This window comes from Dermacentor variabilis, chromosome 8 (assembly GCF_050947875.1).
Source record: "Dermacentor variabilis isolate Ectoservices chromosome 8, ASM5094787v1, whole genome shotgun sequence".
In the NCBI taxonomy this organism is placed as follows: Eukaryota; Metazoa; Arthropoda; class Arachnida; order Ixodida; family Ixodidae; genus Dermacentor; species Dermacentor variabilis.
Window position 1 is genome coordinate 36,855,646 of NC_134575.1, and position 24,410 is coordinate 36,880,055.

General features: G+C 44.7%; 2 protein-coding genes across 2 annotated transcripts; both read right to left on the bottom strand.

The window, feature by feature from the left end:
* Positions 1 to 575: 575 nt before the first annotated feature.
* On the bottom strand, positions 576 to 11,483 carry LOC142590033 (large ribosomal subunit protein mL62-like). Its single transcript, XM_075701858.1, has 6 exons — positions 11,007 to 11,483; positions 10,900 to 10,942; positions 7,208 to 7,267; positions 4,857 to 4,939; positions 4,229 to 4,401; positions 576 to 2,722 (listed from the first exon to the last, which is right to left on the bottom strand). The coding sequence occupies exons 1-6, from the start codon at positions 11,133 to 11,135 to the stop codon at positions 2,635 to 2,637; spliced, it is 576 nt and encodes a 191-aa protein (XP_075557973.1). The 5' UTR covers positions 11,136 to 11,483; the 3' UTR covers positions 576 to 2,634.
* Positions 11,484 to 16,296: 4,813 nt separating this feature from the next.
* LOC142590034 (18S rRNA aminocarboxypropyltransferase) lies at positions 16,297 to 22,985 on the bottom strand. The gene is made up of 6 exons (XM_075701860.1): positions 22,752 to 22,985; positions 22,466 to 22,661; positions 21,575 to 21,768; positions 19,696 to 19,866; positions 18,164 to 18,206; positions 16,297 to 16,430 (listed from the first exon to the last, which is right to left on the bottom strand). Exons 1-6 carry the CDS (start codon positions 22,870 to 22,872, stop codon positions 16,316 to 16,318), a joined length of 840 nt encoding a protein of 279 aa, XP_075557975.1. The 5' UTR covers positions 22,873 to 22,985; the 3' UTR covers positions 16,297 to 16,315.
* Positions 22,986 to 24,410: the final 1,425 nt, after the last annotated feature.

A 24,410-nucleotide genomic window follows, 5' to 3' on the forward strand; every position in this document is an offset into this window, starting at 1 on the left:
CTTTCAATTTTAGTTGGCTTTAAAGTATAACTAAGTCCTGTGACAAGGTTGTAACAGCTGGCAGACATATGTGCATGCTCTAAGAAAAGAACGATAATATGGCAATAGAAGCACTGACAATTAATGGCTCTTAGTAGCGTATCTGCCTGCCAATGTGAGACATGGCAATCAACATGCCTCAAAATTCTGGGCCAGTCAGCATTTCATGTTTTGAAAGTATAATCTAGTGTGATCAAAAGAGCATGTGCTTGTCATAACAAGTAATCACTGACTTTGATGTGTCTTTTTTTAATCATGCATTCAATATCCCTTGACAGTGTCGTCTTCTTCAGTGGACGATGACCACAAGCTAATCGGTAAAATGAAGGCGTTTTCATATTCATGTGCAAGTACCTCAGTTGTGATGTGCAATTACTACAGAAAACATAACACCTACAGTTGTATTACATGTTTGTGTCAATCTAAATAATGACATGTTGTTATATCATTATCTAAATGATTCGTTGTTATATCATTCATTGTCATATCATATTGTTATATTGAGACTGGTTATCAATTTCTTTTTGAAAATTAGCAATGGTTTGAATATTGTTGATAGTACAAAAGGCAAGCACTTTTAATGTTTTCAAAAACTGCTGTGCCATACTGTACTGTGACCAGTCACGATTGTTTTGTTGCAATACCTCTATGTTGTGACCAATCATTGCGTAGGCGCAGCACTGTTTGTACGTCTCACTGCAATAATCAGCATCTATGGCAGAAAGAACAAAACTTCTTGCTAGTGATATGTGCCACTGAGAACTAGTTCAGCAAGTTGTTACATGTCTTGTAAAACACATTACAGATAAAGTCAAAGTTGATTACTCTGCATGCTGTCCTTGTAGCTTACATAAAAGATGATGATGATGTTATTTCATCTCTTCAATGAAAGAGAAGTAAAAAAGGAAGGCAACTCTACAAGTAGAAATCTGGCCAACTTTCAGATGCACTGCGAACTATCGAGCACTTCAGGCACACTACAAATTTTTGACCAACCATTTTGGCAGAGTTCATGTTGGATCAGATTTTACAAGCAGAACCTGCATTTCTTCAATTCTGGTCCCAAAGACGACTCCAAACAACACGCAATGATCACCGAAACATGCCTGTCCCATTGCGGCAAAAAGTATCAATGGGCTGAACAGAAAGAATAGGTGCAGTCTGCATTTCCATAACTCCCAAGCTAGGCTTTTTATGCCTTGCACATGCGCACAAATGTGCTACAACAAAGTGTGAGCTCCAACAGTTGCACAGCAGCTACAGCTGCAGAAATAAGCTGTAAAAGCTTTCTTTTTGTTTTCTTTGTTTAAGAGTAGAAGACACTTGAGGAAGTCATTTTAATAACAAGTGTTTTATCAATTTCGGCCTGCATCAACCAGTTATGCAACCTTCTGTTTTTTTTTCTCCAACTTAACTACAATTCACACACCTTAAGGGCCCATATATTGTACAAATGGGTTTCATTTTTCCTTCATTTGACCCTTCACCAATGACCTGGGTGCCACCAATCTTATTCACCATGATCAGCTACTCCGTGTGATGGGTAATAAGAAACAGAAAATTAAAATTAAGTAGATTGCAATTAAGTTGGTAATGCTTAACTTCAGATAAAGAACAGCCCAAACAGAGAGAACAAGATGGACAAACACAGACTTGCAGTGAAAAGGCAGACAGTGTTAGCCGAACTTCAATTGATTTTCAAAGCAAAGGAATTATGTTTCTGCAGAAGACAATTTTAAAAGCTTGTACAAATCAGACAGTTGTGGCAACTCATGTCACATGTATATTTGTGCTTGTATAAACGAGCACAAATGCTTAAATGATCTAATAAACTGGTCAGTTGTGAGTCAGCACTGATGGTGTGTGTTGTTCTATCAGTCCACCCTAGTTCTCCATAAGCGCTGCATTATATGAGACGTTAAATGGATCATTACAAAATATGGCCCCAACAAGCATAACTGAAGTGACAGTGCAGTTAAAAGAGATAAATGCAAGGATTAAGCAAATAATTATTATGCCGCAGCATGAAGTTGCTGGAAGGCACAAGAAGTATGCAACATGCTTGTGTAATGTAACAATCGCAGTGACCACTCGGCAGGTTCAGAATGAACAGGAGCATAAGGGAACCACCTAAATTCAGTTTGGGAGCTCTGCGCACCATGTGTGCATACACCTTTATTCAAAGCCTTTAAAATAGCGGCACAGGGGCCTGTCTTTGTCAAAAGCTTTGATGTCACTCTGCAAGTGACACACTGCCGTGTGACTATCTGGAGAGTGAGGACAACACTCTCTCAACCTCCAAGGCATTACAGTGGTACAAGCTCTGCAATGGCTGTAGCGCTCTATTTGGCCAGACAACAGGTTTGGCTGCACATTCAGCAGCTGTGAAGCAGCAGTCAGGTAACGTGCTACAACAAAAGTAGGCTGTTGTGCCACGGAACTATATTTCCACGCAAACTTCTGCGCCTTAAAGCTGCACGTTGGAACACATGCAAACGTGACTAGTGGCAGCAGGCAAACTGCCCAACAGAGGCAGTTTTACACACAATTGGATTGTCTCCTCAGATGAGCGATTTGCAGTGTCGATCCATCGGCCTAGAGGATGCGAGATGGCTCCTTGAAACGCCGCCACTGAGACCTGGCCCGCTTCTCCTCCACTCTTCGGGCTGAGGCTCGAGCCCACCTGCAATACAGGGCCACCTTTGTGAGAGCTGGTTCCAGGGCCGAAGCAGTCAACTACCATTAATTATGCCTTAAGGTGCTGATTCAGTCTGGCGTTACGGGGCGCGTGGCATGCACGGGGCAGTTACGCTGCGCTGCCACGAAGTGGACGCCTGTACAGTTTAGCATCGTTTAGTTCGCATTCTTGCAGGTTGCAATTTAGCATCGTTTAGTTTAGCATGGCTGGCAGCGTTCGCCGTGCTTTGGTGTGGCCAGCGCGGCAATAAAGCATGTCCTATCTCGTGCAGGAGCCACTAGACCAGTGTATTGCGCACTATCTCGACTGGCCGGCAACATGCTGGCCTACATACATTTCGGGCGCACTGAAAGGAGAGCAGTGAGCTTGCGCGTTTGCCAAACGAAAAAAGCACGTCCTCGTGGTGTACTTGTGCGCATGTGCTGTGGCAACAGCTGATTGCTGTCCTGTTACGGGCCACGTTCAACGCATCGAACTATACCGGGCACAAATTTTCACCGGTCCTGGTGTCGCCGGCATAACGTATCCGATTTCGGTGGCTGCTGCACGGCGCGCTGGAAAGGCCGTACTATATTTGCGCCTTTTTAGCTAGGCCTGGAGAAATAGCTAGACTGATGGAGTTTATCGTGCGAAGGCAGAACTTGGGCCATAAGCAACACTGTAGCAGAGTGTGGCGGAAAAATTTTGACAACCTGGGATTCTGTGACATGCACGTGAATGTGCCAAGTTCAGAAGCGTCTGTATTTCAGACCACCAGGACACTACCGCAGTGGCTGGGAAAGACGGCGTGCACGCACGAGTTGCACACCGTGGATCACTAAAGGCACTAACGATTCAAAACCATAGTCCAGAAGCTTGCCTCCCAATCTACCAGGCGGCTCCTAATGATGTTCCCGCTCCCTGCCCCTTATATCTGTGCTTCTCGTTCTGTAAAACTGTCAAGCCGCCAGCTTGTGCCGGTGCCCAGGGGCAGAGACAGAGAGGCGAAGAAAAAGCAGGGAGGTCAACCAGAAGTGTATTTAGTTTGCTACTCTATGCAATGGAAAGGGAACTGGGGTATGAAAACAAAGATGGTAGAGAAAACACCCAGAGCATTGTTTCATCCGGATCTGCACACTGAAACAACAGTAGCGCTCTTAGGCCTGCCGACCTCTGAAACTGTGGTAATGCATGTATTGCTTGCTGGACTTGCAAGGCATGTATCCATGGTCAACCATGGCGAAACACGTACTTCTTAGGCCGGAGTAAAGACTTCCGAACGTGCAAGGTCATGGGTTCAACTCCTGGCTCTGTCGGCCGCTTTATAACGGAGGAAGTTTACGGAGGAAGTTATATGCTTGCGTTCCGAGCTTTGGGGGCCCATATGGTCAAAATTAATCCAGAGCCCTTCTGGTACGGCACGACTCAGAGCCACATTGTGACTTTGAGATGTAAATCCCTGTAATTTATCATCACACTCCGACTGCACAGTCAAAGCACACAAATGCCAACCTCTTTTCGTGCAAGTGTTGGGTGGCCTCGTCGGGACCGGAGGGTGGTGGGCGGCAGGCCTCAGTCACCAGGGATCGCAACCGATCGAGGCAGATGCGTGTGTTGGCCAGTTGGCTGCGCTGCTCGTCGCAGTTGAGCACAAGCTGCCCACGACGGTTCACTAGGTGGCCCCACTGAAACGGCAAGCAGAGCGTGGCCATGGTACAGAATGCCATGTGGGCAGGCACAAGACTTACTGGAACATCGCCACATTATCGTTTGCTTCTAAATGGGTTCAGACAATTTTTTTTTTATTTGATCTCGAATCAACATCAGAGGGTGCCTTTCAAAGCTTGCCTTCGGAGACAAATTCTGAGCTACCCATAGCTCAGCAGCAGAGAGAAATTTAGAGTTCCTAAGCTCCTTTATCGGCCATTGAGCAGAAAGAAAAGCTGTTTTGAGTAGAGAAATAATGGTATGATGGCGGCTTGAGCATCTTTACCATGCAGACAATGGATGTATGATTTGATGGAGATTACAAGTTACTGCTATATACAAACAAAATATAATCCTCCCAGTAAACTTTTCACGGGACTATGTGCCTGGCGCGTGTTCACCATGGAAATTCCGCTCGTATGTGCGCAGTTACCTGGGTCTTTAGTCGCTCCCGACCGACAGCAGGTATCCAGGTGGCCGTCTCAAGATGGAAGCGAATCTCGACCTTGCTGTTCACTGCAAGCAGGGCAGTCAAAGAAGAGAGAATTCCCACAGACCACAATAACCTTTAGATATTCAACGAATAGCATTTCTCAACAAAAGGTAGGGCACCAAAATTTTCAGTGCTTCTTTTTTTCGCTGCTACGAACTGCACCTAACTTCTGCGTCAAACTACAGCTTACACTTTCCAACACAGAAAACATGCAAAAACAAATGCTTTAACACAAGAAAATAATTTTTAATTATATTTTCATGACAACGATCAACAATTTCACGGTAACTGAGTCAAGATTACAGGCAACACAACACCCCAAGGACCAAGAGAAGAATGATCTCAAGATGAACAAGTGCTGAACTTCAGCAAAATTTTATTGACAAAATTTTCTGTCAATAAAATTTAGTTGAAGCTCAGCGCCTGTCATGTTTGAACTCTTTCTTCTCTCAGTCTTTGAGGTTTTACACTGCCCGTAACCATGAACCGGCATCAACTTGGATCAAGCTGGGCAGGTCGTGACGACCACTAGAGTCTTGGAATAGGGACCCACCCTGCACCGCTTCCTTCCGCCATTTTTTTCCCTCACCAACAAAATGTTTATTCCTCCTCCTCCTCCTGTTCATTAACAAAGCAATGAAAAGAGAAGGACCTCAAAGAGCTCTAGCATTTGTGGAGGTCATAGCAGAGGAGAGCTGTCATCAAGCTAACCCTAGGTGTAAATAAACAAATATAAATACCTGCACATTCCTACTCATAAAATAACAAAATGTCCAGACGCTGCTGCCTACCACTCCAAGTATCACTGTGAGCGGGACCCACGTCAGACCAACATTGTTCTAGGTATGTCTGGTGCATACCAATGTTGGTCAGATGTAGACTAATATTGGGCGTACCTTAGCACTACTTCGCATGCTACTACTCTCGCAAACATGTTTCTGTGGAAATGGAGGGAAAGGTACCGGGGAAGAGCTGCTTCTGCCTGTGTTACCATGCCAGGTAATCTGGCAGAGTTTGACAGTGCTTGCTTTTTCAGTATGTCGGAGCAGATACTGAATCAGTGTAAATTGCTACTCGCAAAGATTTCGGATTCGCCAAAATGCAAAAGAATAAAGAAGCAGAATAAAAGAATCCTAACATAATGAGTGGTGCAATTTGTTTTATTTTAATGCAGGTGAATATTTAAGTTAGCTTTTCAAGTAGGACGTTTGCGTCTTCTGCTCTCGAGCTTAAACAAGCACGAATGAGGCTGTGGGACTGTATTCAGGAACACTGTCACACATGCGCTGCATGCCCGTAGCTTTCCCTTAATTGCCACCGAAAGTTGTCCACCATTATACAGTAGGTGCCCTTTTACTGTTAATTGGGTGCTGTTTCATATTCCTTCATTATTTATGTACATAACACCCGTTTTCTATGTGATTTACATCTTGCACATTTCTCAATATAGTTTGCCACGTGAGATATCGTTCAATAGGCCTGTGAGCTAATGCTGATCCCTGTTCAGGCTACATGAGGTGAGAGCTTCGTCAACCTTTTTCTATCAATTCTCATGTTCTGTATTGTAAATGAAACAGTAAACTTCCACTTCTACATGTCCTTTGCAACATCCCTTGTACAAGCAGTGTCACTTATTGAGCTGACATAATTTTATTTAGCTTGCTTGTGCATAGATGCATTGTAAAGTGCATACGGTCAACTATTCTCACAGTTAAACAGCTAGAGGGCCAGGTTTCAGGATGCGGAAGTGTTGCAGATTTCGTATAGAATACGGCACATTTGAAAAATGGCTGCCTAATAGTTGGAAACCTGCCTGGTACAGTTATTGGTACAACTAGTTATAAGGTTCCACATGTAATCTTATCACCTATCTTCTGTTTAATCTGTTCACCTGTTTAAGTTGTTCAGGTTTTAAAAATCGTCGTGACTTGATCATTGTCAAGAATGCCAATCCATGCAAGTTGAGCTAGTATTCGTCATACAATTGAACATTTCTGGCTCCTGCGATTGGGCCTTTACTAGATTGCCCATCTACTTTAGGTTTACACTTTAGCAGCCAATGTGCTTTTAAGCAATGGAAAGTTACTAAAAGTGTTCCCACATTTCCTTTAGGTACTTAGTTGCCTGTGCCATTTCCCTTATAAGCCATGTGTGGGGCATTCGAAAACATATGCTTGGCTAACTTCATTGTGTGCAAATATTTTCACCTATTAATCAGTCAGGTGCACCTCACACTAGATTTTCTCCAGAATTCTCTCTGAGCCATTAGCATGGTTCAATAAGTCACTTACCTTTGTTGACATTCTGACCACCCGGTCCACTACTCCGACTATAGGAGATCTCCAGTTCTCCTGGAAGGAATACCCAGAATGAGGTGGAACTCAGTTTTTACATAGGGACACTAAGGTTTTCAGTTACAAGTTTCTGAGCTCTAGCCAATTGCTAGCTATTGTCTCTTCAGCTATTTATTTCAGAGTACAAGACAAAGTATTTATCTCAGAGTACAAGTGTGCACCCCAATGGCATAGAAAAGCCTTGAAATGGGCTTGCTATGCAAATTATGAAATTGTTATAGTGAACCTATAAACGCTTTTGTTGACTTTAGACAAAGTAAGACACAACAATGGCATCAATGAAGTCTTCATAAAATAAATAAAGTGGTGCATACAAGGGGTCGTACTCTCGGACGATCACTTTGGGTGATACTACCACTTTCGCATGACGTAGTACGTAGAGCGTTCTATGATTCAAGTGGATTTGCCCAACCAGCCAATCAGCGCAGACCGAAAGTGGTATCTCCAAAAGTGACCATCCGAGAATGTGGTACCTGTTCTCACAATCTTAAAACATATGCAATGGAAGGCAATGTTTACAAACTAGCAATGTTGCAACAAATATTGCATGAAAGCACAGTCAGCTTGACATTCTACTGCTAACAGCTGTTATTAGCAAGGAACGGGCTGGCCTTGCTCATTACGGTTTGATTAGAGATCAAATGACCCAATGTAACGTAAAAAAGACATCCAAGCACTTACACCTGGGTGTGAAGCAACAATCATGCAGCTTCAAGCAGAATGGTCTGCGTTGGACAAGGGGACAGATCATACTAGCACCAGTAAATCATACTCCAAAGTCAAAAAATGTCCAGAATAAGCAAAATTAGCTTCTTCAGGCACTGTGTGCAGGCCAAAATAGTTCATAAAAAGTAAGAACACTGATGAAAATAACAGTGAAAACATGCTGCATACATCTTCAAACAGTTAATTTTGGATCTGTGCTGCAAGTTTGAATAACATGAGTAAAGTGTTTCAGTAAAACAAGTTGGAAGGCAGACAGCCGGATGTATGATTTCGGTTTAGTATCACATCGTGCAGTGGGTTGGTTCACTTCTTTCATTATTTTTCTGTGTTTTACATCATGCACATTTCTTAAGTGGCTGGACACCTGTCCAGCCACTTACTGAAACTGACGAAACTTACTGAAAACTTGACGGAACTCACTGAAGTGAAAAATATTTACACATTGTGCAGCTGTGCACGTTTCATGATTTTTAATATGCATGGAAATGTGGTGAAACTAAATTTTCAATGGACAGAATTAACTGTCACCCGAAGGAGTTAGGCATCATAAAATATGTCTTGCGTATACTTGTGTGAAGTGAAGAGAGGGCGTGGGATATGGATAAAGATCATGATTGGCCGTAGCAAAAAAAAGTTGCCGAGCCCAAGAGTCAGAGTGAACCTGCCAAAGTCTTATTTTTGAGAGTTTGAGTTCGGCAGGGTCTGACTTTGGCACATGATCAATAAGCTTGGTCGAGTCCTACTTTGATGACACGAGTCTCGGGAAGCCCCAAGCCAAAATATATTTAATGAGCAAGCTGACCTTCTTTTAACAAAATGTGTTGCGGGGCTAGTCAAATGGTTCATTATGAATGGAATAAAGGAAAGCTCAAACTTCAAACGGGACGGAAAGAAAAAGTGTGTGTCCTGTGTCTCTGTCTTCCTTTCCATCCCGCTTGAAGTTTACGCTCTCATTTATTCCATTCACAAGTTGATCTTTGTTTCCTTTGCCAACCTGTGCCAACTGACCTATGCTGATGGGTGGGAACTGTCACCTCACTCGCGTAAGTTTGAAACGTCATTTGGCAAATGAAGGGAAAAGAGGGCAGAAAGATAATTTTGAGTGTCTTGTGTTCAACAGCTGCTTGCAGTAATCTTAATTAGGGGTGCTAGAGCCTGTTTAGTTATTGGCATGTTAGTAAGCAAGCACAGCACAATACAGTGTGAAATAGGTCAGAGTGCATAAATACTGACATGGCTAGGTAGAATGTCTAGTGTCCTTGGCAATTTCCACCGATTCCTCAAGACAAGCAGCATCACACTTTTCCAGCTTGTGGTACTTCCATAAAAGTGGATACCAACAGTTTATGAGAAACATTGTAGTCTACAGTAGTAACGAAGAGACATAGTAATTATATGCTTAAAATTAATCTAAACAGGCTAATTAATCTAAACAAGCTGGCCACATGACCAAAATAGTGTTTTTTGAAAGCAGAAACCTATGAATGTTATACAGTTGAATGAATTTGAATATTTGTTGTCTGTTGACATTGAGCATTCTTGTGCGAATCACGGGACTCGAAAGGCACCCAGCAAACTTGCTGTACCTAACGGTCTACCTATGTTCCGAGGGCATGGTAGATACACACAATCACTACATATATAGTGATCATCCACTGTTCACTATTTCACAACCTACTTTTGCCCACTGGTGTCACGTACACAACGCGCAACTTATTGAACTTTTATGAGGAGCAAACGACGCACTGAAAGTCCTCAAAAGAAAGAAAACAAGCATTCAAGTAAATTCTACACAATAAATTTTATGATACTGCTGCAGAATGCAATAATGATGGACAGATAATATTCAAAGGAAATGTTATTTTATTGCGCAGAATACGCCACGGCACAACGTTCCGCGTTAAAGAGGAAGCTTTAGCTCGGGCCCAACTCCGACGCGGCCTATTCGAATACATGTAAAACGCAAAAACGTTTTTATGAGATAACCCCTGGACCGATTTTGATGAAATTTGTCGCATTTGAAAGAGAAAGTTAAATTCTAGTGACTGTTGGAAGCGGAATTTCGATTTAGGGCTTGAATTTTCTTAAAACGATTTTCAAATATTTGACCATTTGAAAAAAATAGAAGCGCGAAGTTTATAAATTCATAGCTCTGCATCAATCACCGATATCGCGGTTCTGTAAACGGCATCCATTAGATCATTCAAAGCGGACAAATTCAATATGTCATTTTACATCTTACGTGAATTTGTTACGTTGGTTACAACGGTTTTGCAAAAGTTGTATTTCTCTATTATTAAATTTTTTTATATTCATGTGTAACATATCAATTTTGTCCGCTTTAGATGTACTATTAGATGCAATTCACAGAATTGTATTATCATTTTTAGTGGTTAGGTTACAGAGTTGTAAACTTGATAGTTTCGTTTTTTGAAAATTTTCGATTTTTGCCAATTTTTAACAAAAGATTGACAATCTAACTCAAAAATTCGAAACTAACAGTCACTAGATTTTAAGTTTGTCTTTTAAATGCAACAAACCTCGTCAAATTTGGTGCAGTGGTTGCCGAGAAAAACGAATTCTCCTTTTACATGTATTTAGATAGGAGCACTTGAGCTAAAGCTTCCTGGCCTAGAGACGATCTGGCCTAGAGACGAGCAAAGCAGACTTTGCGACCGTACGCCATGTCAGTGCCTCCTCTAGACTGGCCGTGTTCAATCGTTGCACGCATGTATCGGAACGACTAACATGAATCCTAGCGTCATAAAACTTCTTGCAGTTCTAAGAAATCTGCGGGTGCTTTCCCGCGCAGTTCTAGCAGACTCCCGGCAGAACGCGACCTTTCCAGAACGCGCTATAATGCACTTTCCTACTCTTAAACAGTTTCTCGTGGCATATCTCACCTTCAGGAATGTGCCCCTGGAATGTGCTTTCCTCGCCGCACACCTGTTGAGAGAATAGTCGCACACCACATAAAATCTGAGTCAAGTTAATGACTACCACTAGTTACCTGTCGGTCGTTCGCCGTCTGTTCATCCGTATGCCGGTCACTTGACAGACATCGCGCGCGACACATCAAGGCGCCGACGGCACGATCACACGAAACCAGTCGTCGAGCCACATAAGCGCACGATAACATCACACTTCAGTGACGGAGTGTTTACTCACAGCACGAATAAAGCGACAAGCAACATTCGCGCGATAAGAAAACGCACCAGAACCCGCACTCAAGTTCAATGACCACACATGCCACGGCTACGTCTCCGGCAACTGCCTCGGAATCCTCCGCGGTCTATGCATTAAATAGCAGTCAATGCTAGGTCAGGCTCTCATGTGTTCACGTTTTTCTTGAGCATGATCGTTGTCACCGAGAAGAACGAAGGCAAAAAAGGAGCACAGCGAGCAAGATCACTAGGCGGCAGGCACCATTGCATGCATTTGCTCGTTTACATACGAGATCACATGAGACGTCCGTGCCGCCATGGGCGTCTTGCGCTGGAGGATGGATGGATGGATGTTATGAGCGTCCCCTTTGGAACGGGGTATGAGGTATAGTAGCGGCGCCTGGTGGTGGCGCGGGAAACGACATCTGGGTCGTACCAGCTTGGGTCGTATTGAGCCCTGGCTGTGGCGAAGCACGTTTCTAGGCCGAGTTTTGCGCCGATTCGCACTTTTTTCTGCCCTGTTGCGAGTGCGAAAAGGCTCCTCACTTCTCACAGACCATGCCAACCACGCTGCGAGCTCGCCGCAGCCTATAGTTTAACGAAAACGGACTCTCCGTGTGCCGTGGGACGTAATGCTGGGAGCAGAAGGAATCGGTGACGCCGATCCGGAGAGACCTAGCCCAGCCTCGAAAAGGGGTCACCGTCATTACTACTGCGTCGTGGGCTGCCATGAACAAGAAGGCCTGAATCCCAACATCAAATTCTACCGTTTTCCTTCAAGGCCTCACGAAGTGGAGCGTCGGGCGCGCTGCATAGCTGCAGTTCGTCGCGCTGAGTAAGCGAAACTTCGCGCCATGCTGACTGCTTCGCCTGTCTTGAAGCTTGCTTGATTATCTGCGTTCTAAATTTCGGTCTTTTACACCTACAGTCCCGACAGCAGACCTAACAGCATGCAGTCATGGCTGGTAATTCACGATTCGAGACTCGGTCACAGCGACAATTAACAATTCGACCGATGCGAAGTGGTGAAGTGACCAGAGGTGTGTGCAAATGACCACAAATGACCCGACTGATTCGGTGACAATTCACTACCACACTACGAGCTGCAGGTTAGAGAGTTAAATGTGCTCATACTGCCGGCGCACGCGCGACTAAGCCGCCTGTGTGTTTTTAGAAATACGCACGCGGAGAGGACTCGGTGCTGAGATGCATCCGGTAAATTTATGTAAATAGTGCTAAATGTAGCCATGGTTGTTACGGATCAAGCAGCGGAGCACTCAAACCTTTGCTTGTTCGAGTCAGCTAATGCGATAAAGCTTTCTTCTCCATTGACTGCTGTGGCGAAGTAACATCAGGATTTTTATGTCCAGCCAGAGAAGTATGGAATGTCTTCAGGCCAACTAATACTTCCGAAACCATAGCGCAGCACGACCGGCGCCATAGCTGCTAGATTTGCGAGGCAGGCTGTCACACAAGCATGGCAGCGGCACACGGCGCAACCGTTAAAGAAATTTAACACACGTGCTGTGAAAAATATATAAAGCTTAAAAAGCTTCTTTCGTCATTTCTTCACTTGATGGCGATAGCTTCTTTACGAAAAATGTCCACTTGGAGCGGCGCGAAAACGGAAACATACAAACGGCCGCGGACGTGTCGTCTGGTCGACCGGCTGGAATATGCCGCGTTTCGTCGGCAGGGCGGCGTGCAACGCACTCCTTTCGACGCGCCGCCTGTCCAGCGCTCGTTCCCCATCGCCCTTGGAAACGCGTGGATCTTGCGTTTTGCTTGTGTTTACTTGCGTTTTTCTTTTTCGTTCGCGCCATTTTTCTCCTCTGCTCGGCTGGCTTGGCACTTTAGGTCGGCGTAGCGAACATTGTACGCTGTGTTTCCTACTCTATGTGCTAGCGCATGCCGTGCTGTTGCGCATATAACTGCAGCAAGAAGCCTGAAGATGGTTATATATGCCGTTTTTATGATACCACAAGGAAAGCGTCAAGGCTTGCGCAGGAAGCAGTGGCTACATAACATTGGCCGAAAAAACTTTGCTCCGACAGAGAACAGCGTTGTTTGCGAGCTCAGGCATCTTTCTTATTGCTCGTAGCAAAGCATCTCACAATGCTGAATTTTTTTTTCATTCTTCCGGCCTGTTTACCAGCGTTTTTGTTGCGGCACTTCGTACGTTGCATGAACATGCGGTTATCCTCAGTATGCTTAATATGCTGCGCGGCGGCTCCATCAGCTCGCACGTTATGCATCTACGGTGCAAATATTATTCCGCCGGAAATGCAGCACTATAGAGTCTGCTTTCCGCTGTGAAAAATTATGTGCGAAGATACAGCCTCTCGATCGCTCTTTTCGCGATTTTTAGGACCCGCTGCCAGTTTTACTGAAAATTGATATAGCGGCTTATACAGGAGCTATTATTTCTAGCTTACGTCGATCTGTGCGTCAGTCAGATGCATTGAATGCAAGCCCTGAAAAAATTGGCGGCAAGTATCTGCGGTATTGAAGGTGATGCGCACTAGCTAGTCCACATTACGTTTTTTTTTTAGTTTTAGTTTTAAGGCGAAAGCCTTTAGATCTCTATGCTTCAAGGTGGAGCTGTGAACAGAAAATATTAGGTGCTGCAGTAGAACTGCTTTAGATTGGAGCAATCTCGTTTACAGCCAACAGGTCCGTATCATGGATCTGCTCCCCCTTCTCTCCCTGTCAGGCTATCGTGAAAGACCAAAACAAACAAAAACCAACGACTGCCAGATCTCTTAAGACGAGAATAAACAGACTCGGTTTTTGTTCCGCATGCAAAATGGTCCCCATGCTGCACACTTTGCGCGTTTGATCACTACGGAATGACTACATGCACTGCTGTTTACTCCCAAGTACGCTCCACTCTAAGTGCGTGCGCACTTAAGAGTGGCGCCATCTGGATTTTCAATAAAAAAAAATGCCTCAGCGCGGAGCCTTCGTTGGACCCACTCTCCCAATCTAGTACAGTCTAGCAGGTGCTTCGCGCACGTCCGCAAGCGTACGTGTGGTCTCGGCTTAAGGCACAAATGTACGAACTTAAGTTTACGTTTAGCTTATCCCCTCTGATTGCACGCAGTTACTTTCATGCCACCTTTAACGTCACTTTCCACTTCATGTCACAGCGCAATCCGCTGTTGGCGCCTACAGGCAACACCACTTATATATTCTAAATGGTGTTACAATACTCCGTGTGTAAAATCATGTCGTTGTGCTCAAGAAAGGCCTGAACACAGCCTTATTGCAATAGCAATCACATGGACACTCCAGACACATTTTTGTCGTCGTCGTTGGCGTCGCCGTGATGTTCTGTATAAATTCGAGTGCGCTCCCGCATGCCCTATGCTCTGAGTGCGAGCCGAGAAGGTTTGTGACTTGAGAGAAAAAGTGACTGTGAAGTGAAAGAGGTGCTATTTTCTGCAAACTGTGCACTGTTTTTCACGCACGCAAGGAAAAGTGGGGTGGGGAGGAGGTGAGCACGCGTCTCCTCTCGCCGTGCGCTCTACCTAAGAGACAATCTCCGGCGGAGGCAAAGGTTTGGGGAGCCAAGATAGCTGGAGGCTTCATGTGCGCTGTCCTCGCGCACACCTCGTGCTCGACCTTGCGTAATCTCAAGTTTCGGAGGTGCACACTTTGAAGGTAGAATCAGCAGAAGCGTTCACGCGCCTCAGTTTGGGCTCATCATGCCAACAGTGTGACGTGTTCGCGGTCATAGAGTGGAATCAGTTCATCTCTGCCTGTGCGTGCGTGGCACCATGCTTGCCAATTTAATTAGTAAGCGAATGTTTACTGCAATTATACGGCTGATAGAACTATGAATGTGCTGCAAAGTGAAAACGACGACGAAGAGAAAAAAAAACACGTTCACCGTGCGCATGTGCACAGCTGCCTCAGAAAGTCTGGAAAAGGGATGTCACTGAATAAACGGGTGCAGTGTTCCTGTTCTTGTGTGAGCGTTATTATTCTCCTGGCCGTCCGGCCGGATGCCGTTCCTACCTGGTAGCAGTCGTAACAGAAAGTTACTTTATGCAGTTGTGTGATACCTTGCTAATGCTTTGTCTTTCAGATGAACTGCAACTTTTTTATTCCACTTTCTTTCTTTTTTCTTATTTACATTTCCGCCTTGGGGCTGTGCGGTACCACGAGGTAAGGTTTTATTTCTACAGGCAAGACAACTTTCAGGGTTACTGCTATGGGGTGGGGCCATTGCATAGCCTTACTAATGGTACATTCGACCGGTTTCTATCACACTCCAACTCGGTTTGCAGCGACAAGTAGCCCTCTCGAGATTGGAGCCAAAGAAAGCCTGCTCCAGCCAAACGTGCTAGGTGCTCCCAGAGCGATCGGAATAGCCACGTGATCAGGATTCTGTCGAATCTCAGTCACACTCTCAGCTCAAAGGTGAGAGTGCCTCTGAGCACTCAATTTCGATTAGCCGAATGTAAACCACTCCGCGAGAGCATTCCATGGTGCTTGAAAGCGGCCAGTCAAATACACTGTTAATAATTCCAACATTTGACTCAATTTGCAACTTACCAAGCCGATGCAAGTTTTACAAGCACATCACCATATAATTCATAACGTGTCCTCGCTTTGATACAGATGTCCGTGATCAGTCAGTGCGCTGCGAGACAGAGACTGTGTCATTTCAGCACAGTTGCTGTATTTAGGACACATTGCTTGTGTCTAGAGGCTGCCACTACGACATGTAAGCCACAAATTTTTAAGCCCAATATTTAGAACTTTACAGCTGCTGGAGAAAGTAGACTATGGCCTGCGGCACACCGCTCAAGCGTTCTAGACAGTAAGTGTGGGTGTCTGTACATACAATGAGACACAGCACACCCTTCAGCCAAGTACTGCGCTGGTGTCATGATAATGGACTGTCTAACTGATATGGCTGCACCGCATATAACATCAGCATGTCTCAAGGTTAAAAAAGAAAGCAAAAAAACCTGTTTCTATGGCTTATGGCTAATGAGACCATGTTACCAAAAGCAGGAAAGTTTGCAGGGAAGCCAGCCAATGGGCATACTTTTGGCTGGCCTGTAAAACCGTAAAACACCAATTCAGACTGTGTCAAGTAGTAAAAGAACACTAATTAAACAAGTGTTGTCTGTACAATATGCGTTTACTCTGTTGCTTTTAGTCCCGCGAGCGAACGTTCAACTGCAGGGTCTTTGTCCATGATCTTTTCCTCCTGGGACTGATTTGATACGGATTCATCCGCTGCTTCATCTTCTGAACTGCAAGGACACAAGGTGCACATTTTAAGGGTGCCTGAAAGTGAAATGTCCCATAACACATTTTGCATTCATAGTTTTAACGCACTAAACTCAAATGACATTGTTCATGGTCTAGCCAGCGTGTACATCGTCATCAGAGAGATTGCTCTGTCCTACAGAACAAAATTGCAGGCATTGGCGATGGCCCTGGTTATATTGTTATGAGAAGACATATGTTTATTGATATTCATAAATAATAGGCGGTCACAATAAGGGGAAAACAAGACGTCTTCGAAGTCCATACACAACTCGTATTTCACTTCATCTGGGACAGCAGCCTTCTTCAACCACACGACACCATATAAGAAGGCCCATTTGGCAAGTTTTGTTCTCAAATGCAAGCTTTATGCGCTAAGCAAAGTTTTAGTGTACACAAATATTGTATAACTGTTGCACAGTTAGCAAGTGAGAAGAACTTGGGGAACCGAGGTGCACAATTTTTTTTAGTTACACTCGTACAAAGCGATAGACAATGACACTAGAGAAAGTATAGTGGAAGTAAATATTATGTTTAATTGAAATGTAGAAATAATAAGGTAAAGAAAAAATAAAACTGGATGAAAAGATAATATGCTGCAGGCAGGAAGGAACCAGCAGAAACTGGTAGGAACCAGAACCCATATTTCTGCATTACATGTGCATTACTCTACCAGTTAAGCTAGCTCAGTTCCATCCCTCCGACCATTTTCTTGGGTGTTTGTGTACAATATTGGCCTTGGGAGTGTTAGCCAGTACTCATGGCCAAGGCAGTAGATGTAGAATGCCCTTGCAGCCACAGGTGCCACGTAGTGCACGAACATAGGAGCGGGCACCCAACCAATAAGGCCTCGTAGCTGAACGCGTAGAGCGCAGCATGCATAACCGCCAACCTATCTCTTCGTTCACTTTCATTTTCCTTTTTGTTATTATTTCTACGTTTCAATTCAACAATACAGTTAATTTCCCCTATACTTTCTTTCGCATCATCTGTCTGTTATTTTGTATGATTTTTACAGTAAATGGCATTAAAGAAATAGTTATTTTTCCTTCAAACGCATCACTTTGGTTGTATTGAAAAGAACCCAAAAGGATAATTTAGCTGCCAAATCTATTTCTTTTCATACTCTCAAGGCCGTGAAAGCATTTCAAAGAGGAGTAGGCAATCACACAATATCAATGACAGCATATTTCAAGGCAACCGTCAGTGATGGCAGCGACAGAAGGTAGTTACAATCACTGCTAGTTTAGGGGCACAAAAGACTCTTAGCATGCATCAGTACGACACGTGGGAATACCAACTTTGAAGCGATAATCACTGAGGGATGATGCTTAACCACTCGGGTGGAAGCTAGTCTTTCAAAACTAGGTTAGTGTGTTAAAGGTTCATTAAACAGACACAGCTTGTGGCGCAACTTACATAAACTTATGGTGTAACGACAGGGTAGGGTAGCATGGACATTATCATAGGATGTGCAATGTGTGACCACAAGCCAATTAGCTTTACGAAGCTTGATATAAAAAACTGGTAGGTCACTCAAAGATAGAAGGACGAAGTTGAGGCAAATCCACGCACGACCCATTAATCTCGCACTGGTTGAAGCACCATAGCGATGCCATGTGCACGCACTAGCATCAGGTTTTCCTCTAGTATGTCACTCTATACCTTGAACAAAGGGTCTCCTGAACGTGGATGGCATTTACGTTCACGTTCTTACCTGTCAGTGCTGCTGCTGTCAGTTGGTGGCAGCTCCATGTCACCTGCACAAGAGGAGTGCAGCCAGTACAAGTTAGTCACCTGTGGCCAAGCCTGTTTCGAAATGTACAGAAGGTACCTTCAATACCGTCATGGGCATTCACCTCTCTCCCCAGAACACATAGGTAGAAAAATTAGTGTCGTAGACGCATGTACACCAAACGCACATCATGAGATACGTTAGTGCTTGTAGTGACGCGGTCCCGAGAGCAAGTCCCTCTTGCCCGTACCATCACTATCCTCTGGCCCGATGAGGGATAAACACAACTGCCAGCACATGCCTTGCTCATTTTAACATGTGCAGAGCACGGCAGTACACTAGCACATAACACAACGAATTAAACACAATGTAATGAGTTCGAAAGAAGGCGCTTGACAATGTGTTTCCAGATGCGTCTTAACACATTTTTTGAAAAGTACTTCCTACAACGAGAATTTCCAGTCAATGACACAGGATGGCCCCCTTTGGCTTTAAAAGGATGCGAGAAAGTCACTCTGCGAATAGGCTTTCTCTAACGGAGATTTGAAAGAACGCAAAACAGGAATAATAACTTAAGTTAGCTTGGTAGATTATACTTTTTGAACTGCAAACAGGTCAGTTATACTTTGATCAGAGGATCACTAAGTGAAAAAGGAAAAAAAAAGAAAAAAAGATCGGCTGTTTTGCTTGCCAAAACTACAACCTCATAATGAGGCACTCCACAGTGGGGGCACCGGATTAATTTAATTTTGTCCACCTGGGGTTCTTTAAATGTGCACCTAAATCTATAGCACCACTTATGGATTTTGGCAGTGTGTTCTTGAAGCTTGATAACTGTTCAGTAATAAAAAGATAGATTACATGATATTAAACAGTAAGCAAGGAGTCAAGCTAACAACTTTTGTCAATTTCTTGAGCTCAGGAAGAGGGTCCAGAAAGACAAAGATACCCCAAAGTTTGCAATGTTCCGCCGGCATCAGTTCAAAATTCAAAAGGGAAAGTTTCATGTTGTCCGTTTTTTTTCTCTTCTGTAACGATCGCCATCTCTTTCCAAAGAAGTGCACACAACAGTTTTCAAAGAATGGTGGCCTAATCTGAACTAATTCTACTTCCGCTATGGAGGACAAGAGAAGCTCGAAGAGATAATCTGAGTGAGGAACAACACGAACTTCGATAGAGCATTTGATCAAATTATAAGGAATGTTCTTTGAAGAGAATGTTGGACGCAGAAGTCGCCAAGAAGCAATCACAGATATTTCGCAAAATATGTTGCGGCCTCTCATGTTCCTCCTGTTCTTACAAAAAATGTTTGCTCGCTTTAGATATAAACGGTCACCCTTGAACAATAAGTTGCAAGGATGTTGCATGTTTTCTTGAGTGTATGATTATACCAGTCTTTCCTTTTTGTCTTCTCTTGTTATTCCCTGAACAATAGTGCAGAATCCTTTGCCAAAGTAAGTTATGGTTAACCTCCAGTACTTATTTTAGAGTTCCTTGAAAAGAAAGAAGCTTGCCTCGGTTTTGTCTGTCCCAGCGAGCCTGGTCCAAATGTCGTTGCTGTATCTCCAGGACAGCCGCGCCATTAGCGGCTGCACTGTAGGCTTCCAGAAGCTCCTCGTTAAGCTCCAGGAAGGCATGTCCCCACTTGAAGGGCCTCAGACACTCTCTCGCTAGTTGCTCAAAGCCTGCAGGTCCGCAAGAGGTAGGTTCCCGAGTCAGATAGGTAAGACAGCAGTTTTGGCACGGTTACACTTGCTCAAATTTAAAAAATAAGAATAATAATACAGTCACAGGCACCTATAACAATATTCAAGTGCCAAGAAAATCCCATTGTTATAACTGCTAACTGTTACAACAGGGTTGCATGAAAAAAAAGCAGAGGAGCCAAACAGTCAAACACTTTAATTAGACAGAAGGGAGTACAGTTGAAGCTCCTTATAACATTACTGGTTTTAACATTACTCGGATATAACAATGAGCAGCTGCTGCACTGTGAATGCATGTTTGGGTTCTATGGTTACCACTTACTACAATGTTCCCGTGTCACATTATCAGCTACAACAATCAAATCTGGCTACTGGGTGTCTGTGCACCCCACCCCCAAAATGAATGTGAAATGAAGGGGCAAAAAATGCAAGCCACTTTTCCACACGTGCCTTTGTGCCACACAGCCTGCCTTCGTCGCGCCTCTCCCTTGCACCCCTCCAATGTCAGTGAGAGGGTGGAAGGGAGACAGGAGAGGGTCGCATGGGGTCAGCAATGAGAAATTACGTGCGGTAGAAAAAAAAAGAAAGAGTAACATTCTCCATTTTCCAAGTAGGAAAACGTGATCGAAACTGTGGGACTACTTCCAGCAGTAATGCATCAGGCATGCTTTAATTTCGTAGCCTTTGTTTCATAGTCGAGAAACGTTCACAAGTACAGCCTCACTGGACATCAGCAAATCTTGTCCTGTGTCACCAGGCCCAGCTTTTTGAGACCAACTTTAGCACCACATTATCTCATAAGCATTGCTCAACCGTCATACTCGCTAAGCACCACCCTTTCATGGGCAAGAAACGTGTGGTAAAGCTTCTAAAACTTTGAAAATATGCATCACTATTCCTTTAAGGCACAGCTTTTTCACTGTGCTAGAGGACCACTAATATGGCAGCCATGACGATTAGTGCAAGCCGTCATACATAGCATAAAAAGAAGATGCAGGAAAGTCTACAAGCTCCTTTCACTGTGCCCCTCCCCTTAGCGCTTTATGGTTGACAGCTGCCTGCAGGCAACAACCTCCTCCCTCCCCCCTAAAAAAGTAACTTTTCTTTTGTGTGAGTTTCGGTTTTTTGTACGAGGTACCCGGCTAAATGTCTTTGGCTGAAATTGAATTATAGGCAGCAAGTGCCATTTTGTTGGTTTAGAGCAGGCACAGAGTACGAGGAAGAACAAGTTTGGTGCACAGCTCCCTTTCCTTTGAAAACACGGTCAAACAAGAAAGACCAATGCAAAATCCCCAGCTGCAGTAGTATCATTGAGGTAATGTAGTCGAAATGTACGCCTCTGTTTTCTCTCCGACGACAACTGTCTGCACAAGTTCCAAACGAAGCCATGGGGGGCTTGGAGTGAAGCTCGCTTCCAGTGTTCTACCTGGTGTTGCCCACAGGCGTCAAACCTATTACTGAAGAAGTTTCCACAAAGTGATATTTTCTTTTCACAGAATATTCCTATTATCGGTGTATTTTCCACATTACGATGAAAAATAAACATTTCGTGCAGGTATTATGTCTCGTCCTTAAAGGGCTAACTTAGTCAATTGCAATATGCTCAAAGTGCATGGTAAATCGAAAACAATGCTGCTGTCCCTTCACGCACTGCACCGACCGATAAGCAACCGCAAAGTATGCACACCTGTTATGTAGCAGGCAGCAGCCAATGCCTCAACGCATGACAACTGTAGGGGTCGGCCGTAGTTGACGGGGTTTGCAGCCACGAGATGGGGCAGCAGTCGTGGATGGCCTCCACGCATCTGGCTGAACGGCACCTCATCAAGCCGTGCCCATGAGCAGTCGACAAGTGCCACGCCATGCTGTGACACCACTTCCCTGAAGAATTACATTTTCTTGTTAGTTGCTTTGCCAAGGGCGCACAGCTCTTAGGACAGCTCTGAATATGACCTACTTTGCTAGTCTACCTATAGCTAATAAATAAGGCAGTGTCTATTCTCCTGGCAGCCGGGAGTATTTCTGAAAGGAATTTCTTCCGGCAATCGACTTCCATCGGCGCTCAGAAGTCACGTGACAAACTTCCGGGAAAAACTGCCTGCAGGTGTGCCCTAGTCTAACCTAACCTAACTTCCTAAGCCAATATAGGAGGTACGTACGTTTCGCTTCAGAAATTCTCCCGGCTGCCGGGGGAATAGACACTGCCAATAAATATCTGCCTTCGAGTCAACGTTTTTCATCACGTCACCACCTGGAATGATAACTAGCAGCAGGTCGTCATGACTTATTTGACGGCGTTTACAAAACGCCTGAAGGAATCCACGATAGCCACGAATTCCGGGGACATTTCAAACGATTGATATATATACGCACTTTCTCAGTGATCTTCTCAACTTCCTCACTTCGATTAGAAAAGTTCGCTAAATCGGGACTGAAGCTGTGCAGAACTCGTTATTTCGAGGTTACAATACCCCTGAGCGGCAAGAATACGCGAACGTGCCGGCGACTCGGAAGATCCCCGCTCCTCTACGTACACCGCTTGGCAGCCCGGCTACTGTGCATACTTCTTCAAACTCACCTGTCCTCAGGTGACAAGCAGCGGGTAGCCGACGGCGTGAGTACGACTCCGGGAAATCGCTGCCCCAGTCGCAGCAGCCGCACGAGACCGTTGCGCGCTAGCTTGCGTCCTGTGCATCGCTTGGGATCGCAGTGGCCCAACTCCCACATAGCCGCCGAGAAGGGCCAACGCACTCTCTCCTCGCCCTTGTCGTCATCTGCAACGTGCAGCAAGACTCCTATCATTCATGTAAATTCACGTAACGCGACGCCATCGCTCCGATTCAACTTCGCGCCTACCGTCTCACCGTCGGAGTCTCTCTCCGGTCTCGGGTCCGAGGTGTCATCGCAGCTCAGCCGCTCTTGCTTGTTTACGCGACCCGCCGAATATTTGCCTCCTCTACTCTTGCCGTGAAAACGCTTCTTCATGACGGCTCGTGGTAGGGATCACGACCACACGAGATGGAAAAAACCACAAGCGACAAGCCGCAACGCCGCAACCACCGCAACCCACAGCAGACAGAAAGCGGAACATGTGTTGACGATGGTTCAAGACCGGAAACTCATCAGGCAGCATCGGGATCATCGACAACAGTCTGTTTCTCGCTATGTGGTTTCTCGAAAACTGCGGAAATTAACTAGGGCGTGTCGTGAAGTAACAATCAGCGGTATCTGCACACAAATTTTTGTCGTTGTGGCCCCAAATATAGACGTTTCTGCAGCGTGCGGGTGATAGTAATTCTAGCCGTTGCGTGTGAGCACGCGTTAGATTATTCATCATCATCATCATCAAATAACAAAAGCGGGAAGTTTGAACATGCGATAGACAGCTGCTTCCATAAGAGAGAGAAAGAGAGAAAGGAGAGGAAAGGCCGGGAAGTCAACCAGACAAGTGCCCGGTTTGCTACCCTACACCGGGGGTAAGGGATCGAAAGAGGGAATGAGTGAGCACCGACTGCATGTGGGTGATGCACAGAGACACTACAAGCGGTCTCTTAAAACGATGCATTTCAAGTAGTGTACTAGTACACAAATCGCTTTTTGTGCCAGTGGCGGCTGTAGCCACGGTCCGAGTATCTTTGACTCAGAGAACGGTCTCGAGTCCCATCGGTTTAAAGTTTTCCTGAGAGACCGACATTGTACGTCATAGCAAGGACAGGTACACAATAGGTGCTCGATGGTTTCCTCGCACCAATAAGAGAAAACTAGTATATGTTGTAAGCTACGCAACATCGCAGCTGAACATGCAATAGAGAGCTACTTTGATGGATAGAAAACTGTAGGCTATGTTGCAGGCTATCCAACAATGCAGCTAGTGCAACAGAACACGTGTCAAGTTGCTGATTCTCTCGACGGCCGGTGCTTTGGGCTGCTGCAACTGCGAAATTTTACTTCTTCTATGCCTTTTTTTTCTTTTCCATTGTTTGCATTAGGCCGTTGCATGTCCATTGTAATTTTGCACACATGCAACAAAGCCTATTATTATGCAAAATTTTGGGCATACTCGGATTTTCCTACGTACTATACAGTGTTTTGTGTGGCTGACTCGAGCATAACTTCCTGTACACTAACCATTGAAGCAAAAGTTATCGAAGCACAGGCATTCGTTTATTTCTTTACATTTTTTTTTAATTATGTGGTTTTATGTGCCAAAGCCACTTTCTGATTGTGAGGCATGCCGTAGTGGGGGACTCCAGAAATTTGGACCACTTGGGGTTCTTTAACGTGCACCTAAATCTAACACGGGTGTTTTCACATTTCGCCCCCATCGAAAATTCGGCCGCCGTGGCCGGGATATGATCTTCTTTTACATGTAATCATCCATTCATTTGGTTCGTTTGCCTAGTTGACACTACATTGTTCCCAGTTTTACCATTTCCAATTCATCACTCTTTCTTGCACGCACATGTCCGTGCATACAAACGCTCAATTCATGGCCCATCTCCAATTGTGGATATGTACCATAT

Bases quoted from the DNA above. Each gene is read 5' to 3' on its own strand.
- LOC142590034 (XM_075701860.1), bottom strand. From the start codon at position 22,872: ATGAAGAAGCGTTTTCACGGCAAGAGTAGAGGAGGCAAATATTCGGCG. The intron at 22,662-22,751 runs GTGAGACGGTAG...TGCACGTTGCAG, and splicing joins ACCGGAGAGAGACTCCGACG to ATGACGACAAGGGCGAGGAG. The intron at 16,431-18,163 runs GTAAGAACGTGA...GTGTCCTTGCAG, and splicing joins GACAGCAGCAGCACTGACAG to TTCAGAAGATGAAGCAGCGG.
- LOC142590033 (XM_075701858.1), bottom strand. From the start codon at position 11,135: ATGTTATCGTGCGCTTATGTGGCTCGACGACTGGTTTCGTGTGATCGT. The intron at 4,940-7,207 runs GTAAGTGACTTA...CCCTGCTTGCAG, and splicing joins TGGTCAGAATGTCAACAAAG to TGAACAGCAAGGTCGAGATT. The intron at 4,402-4,856 runs GTAACTGCGCAC...TTGCCGTTTCAG, and splicing joins GGGAGCGACTAAAGACCCAG to TGGGGCCACCTAGTGAACCG.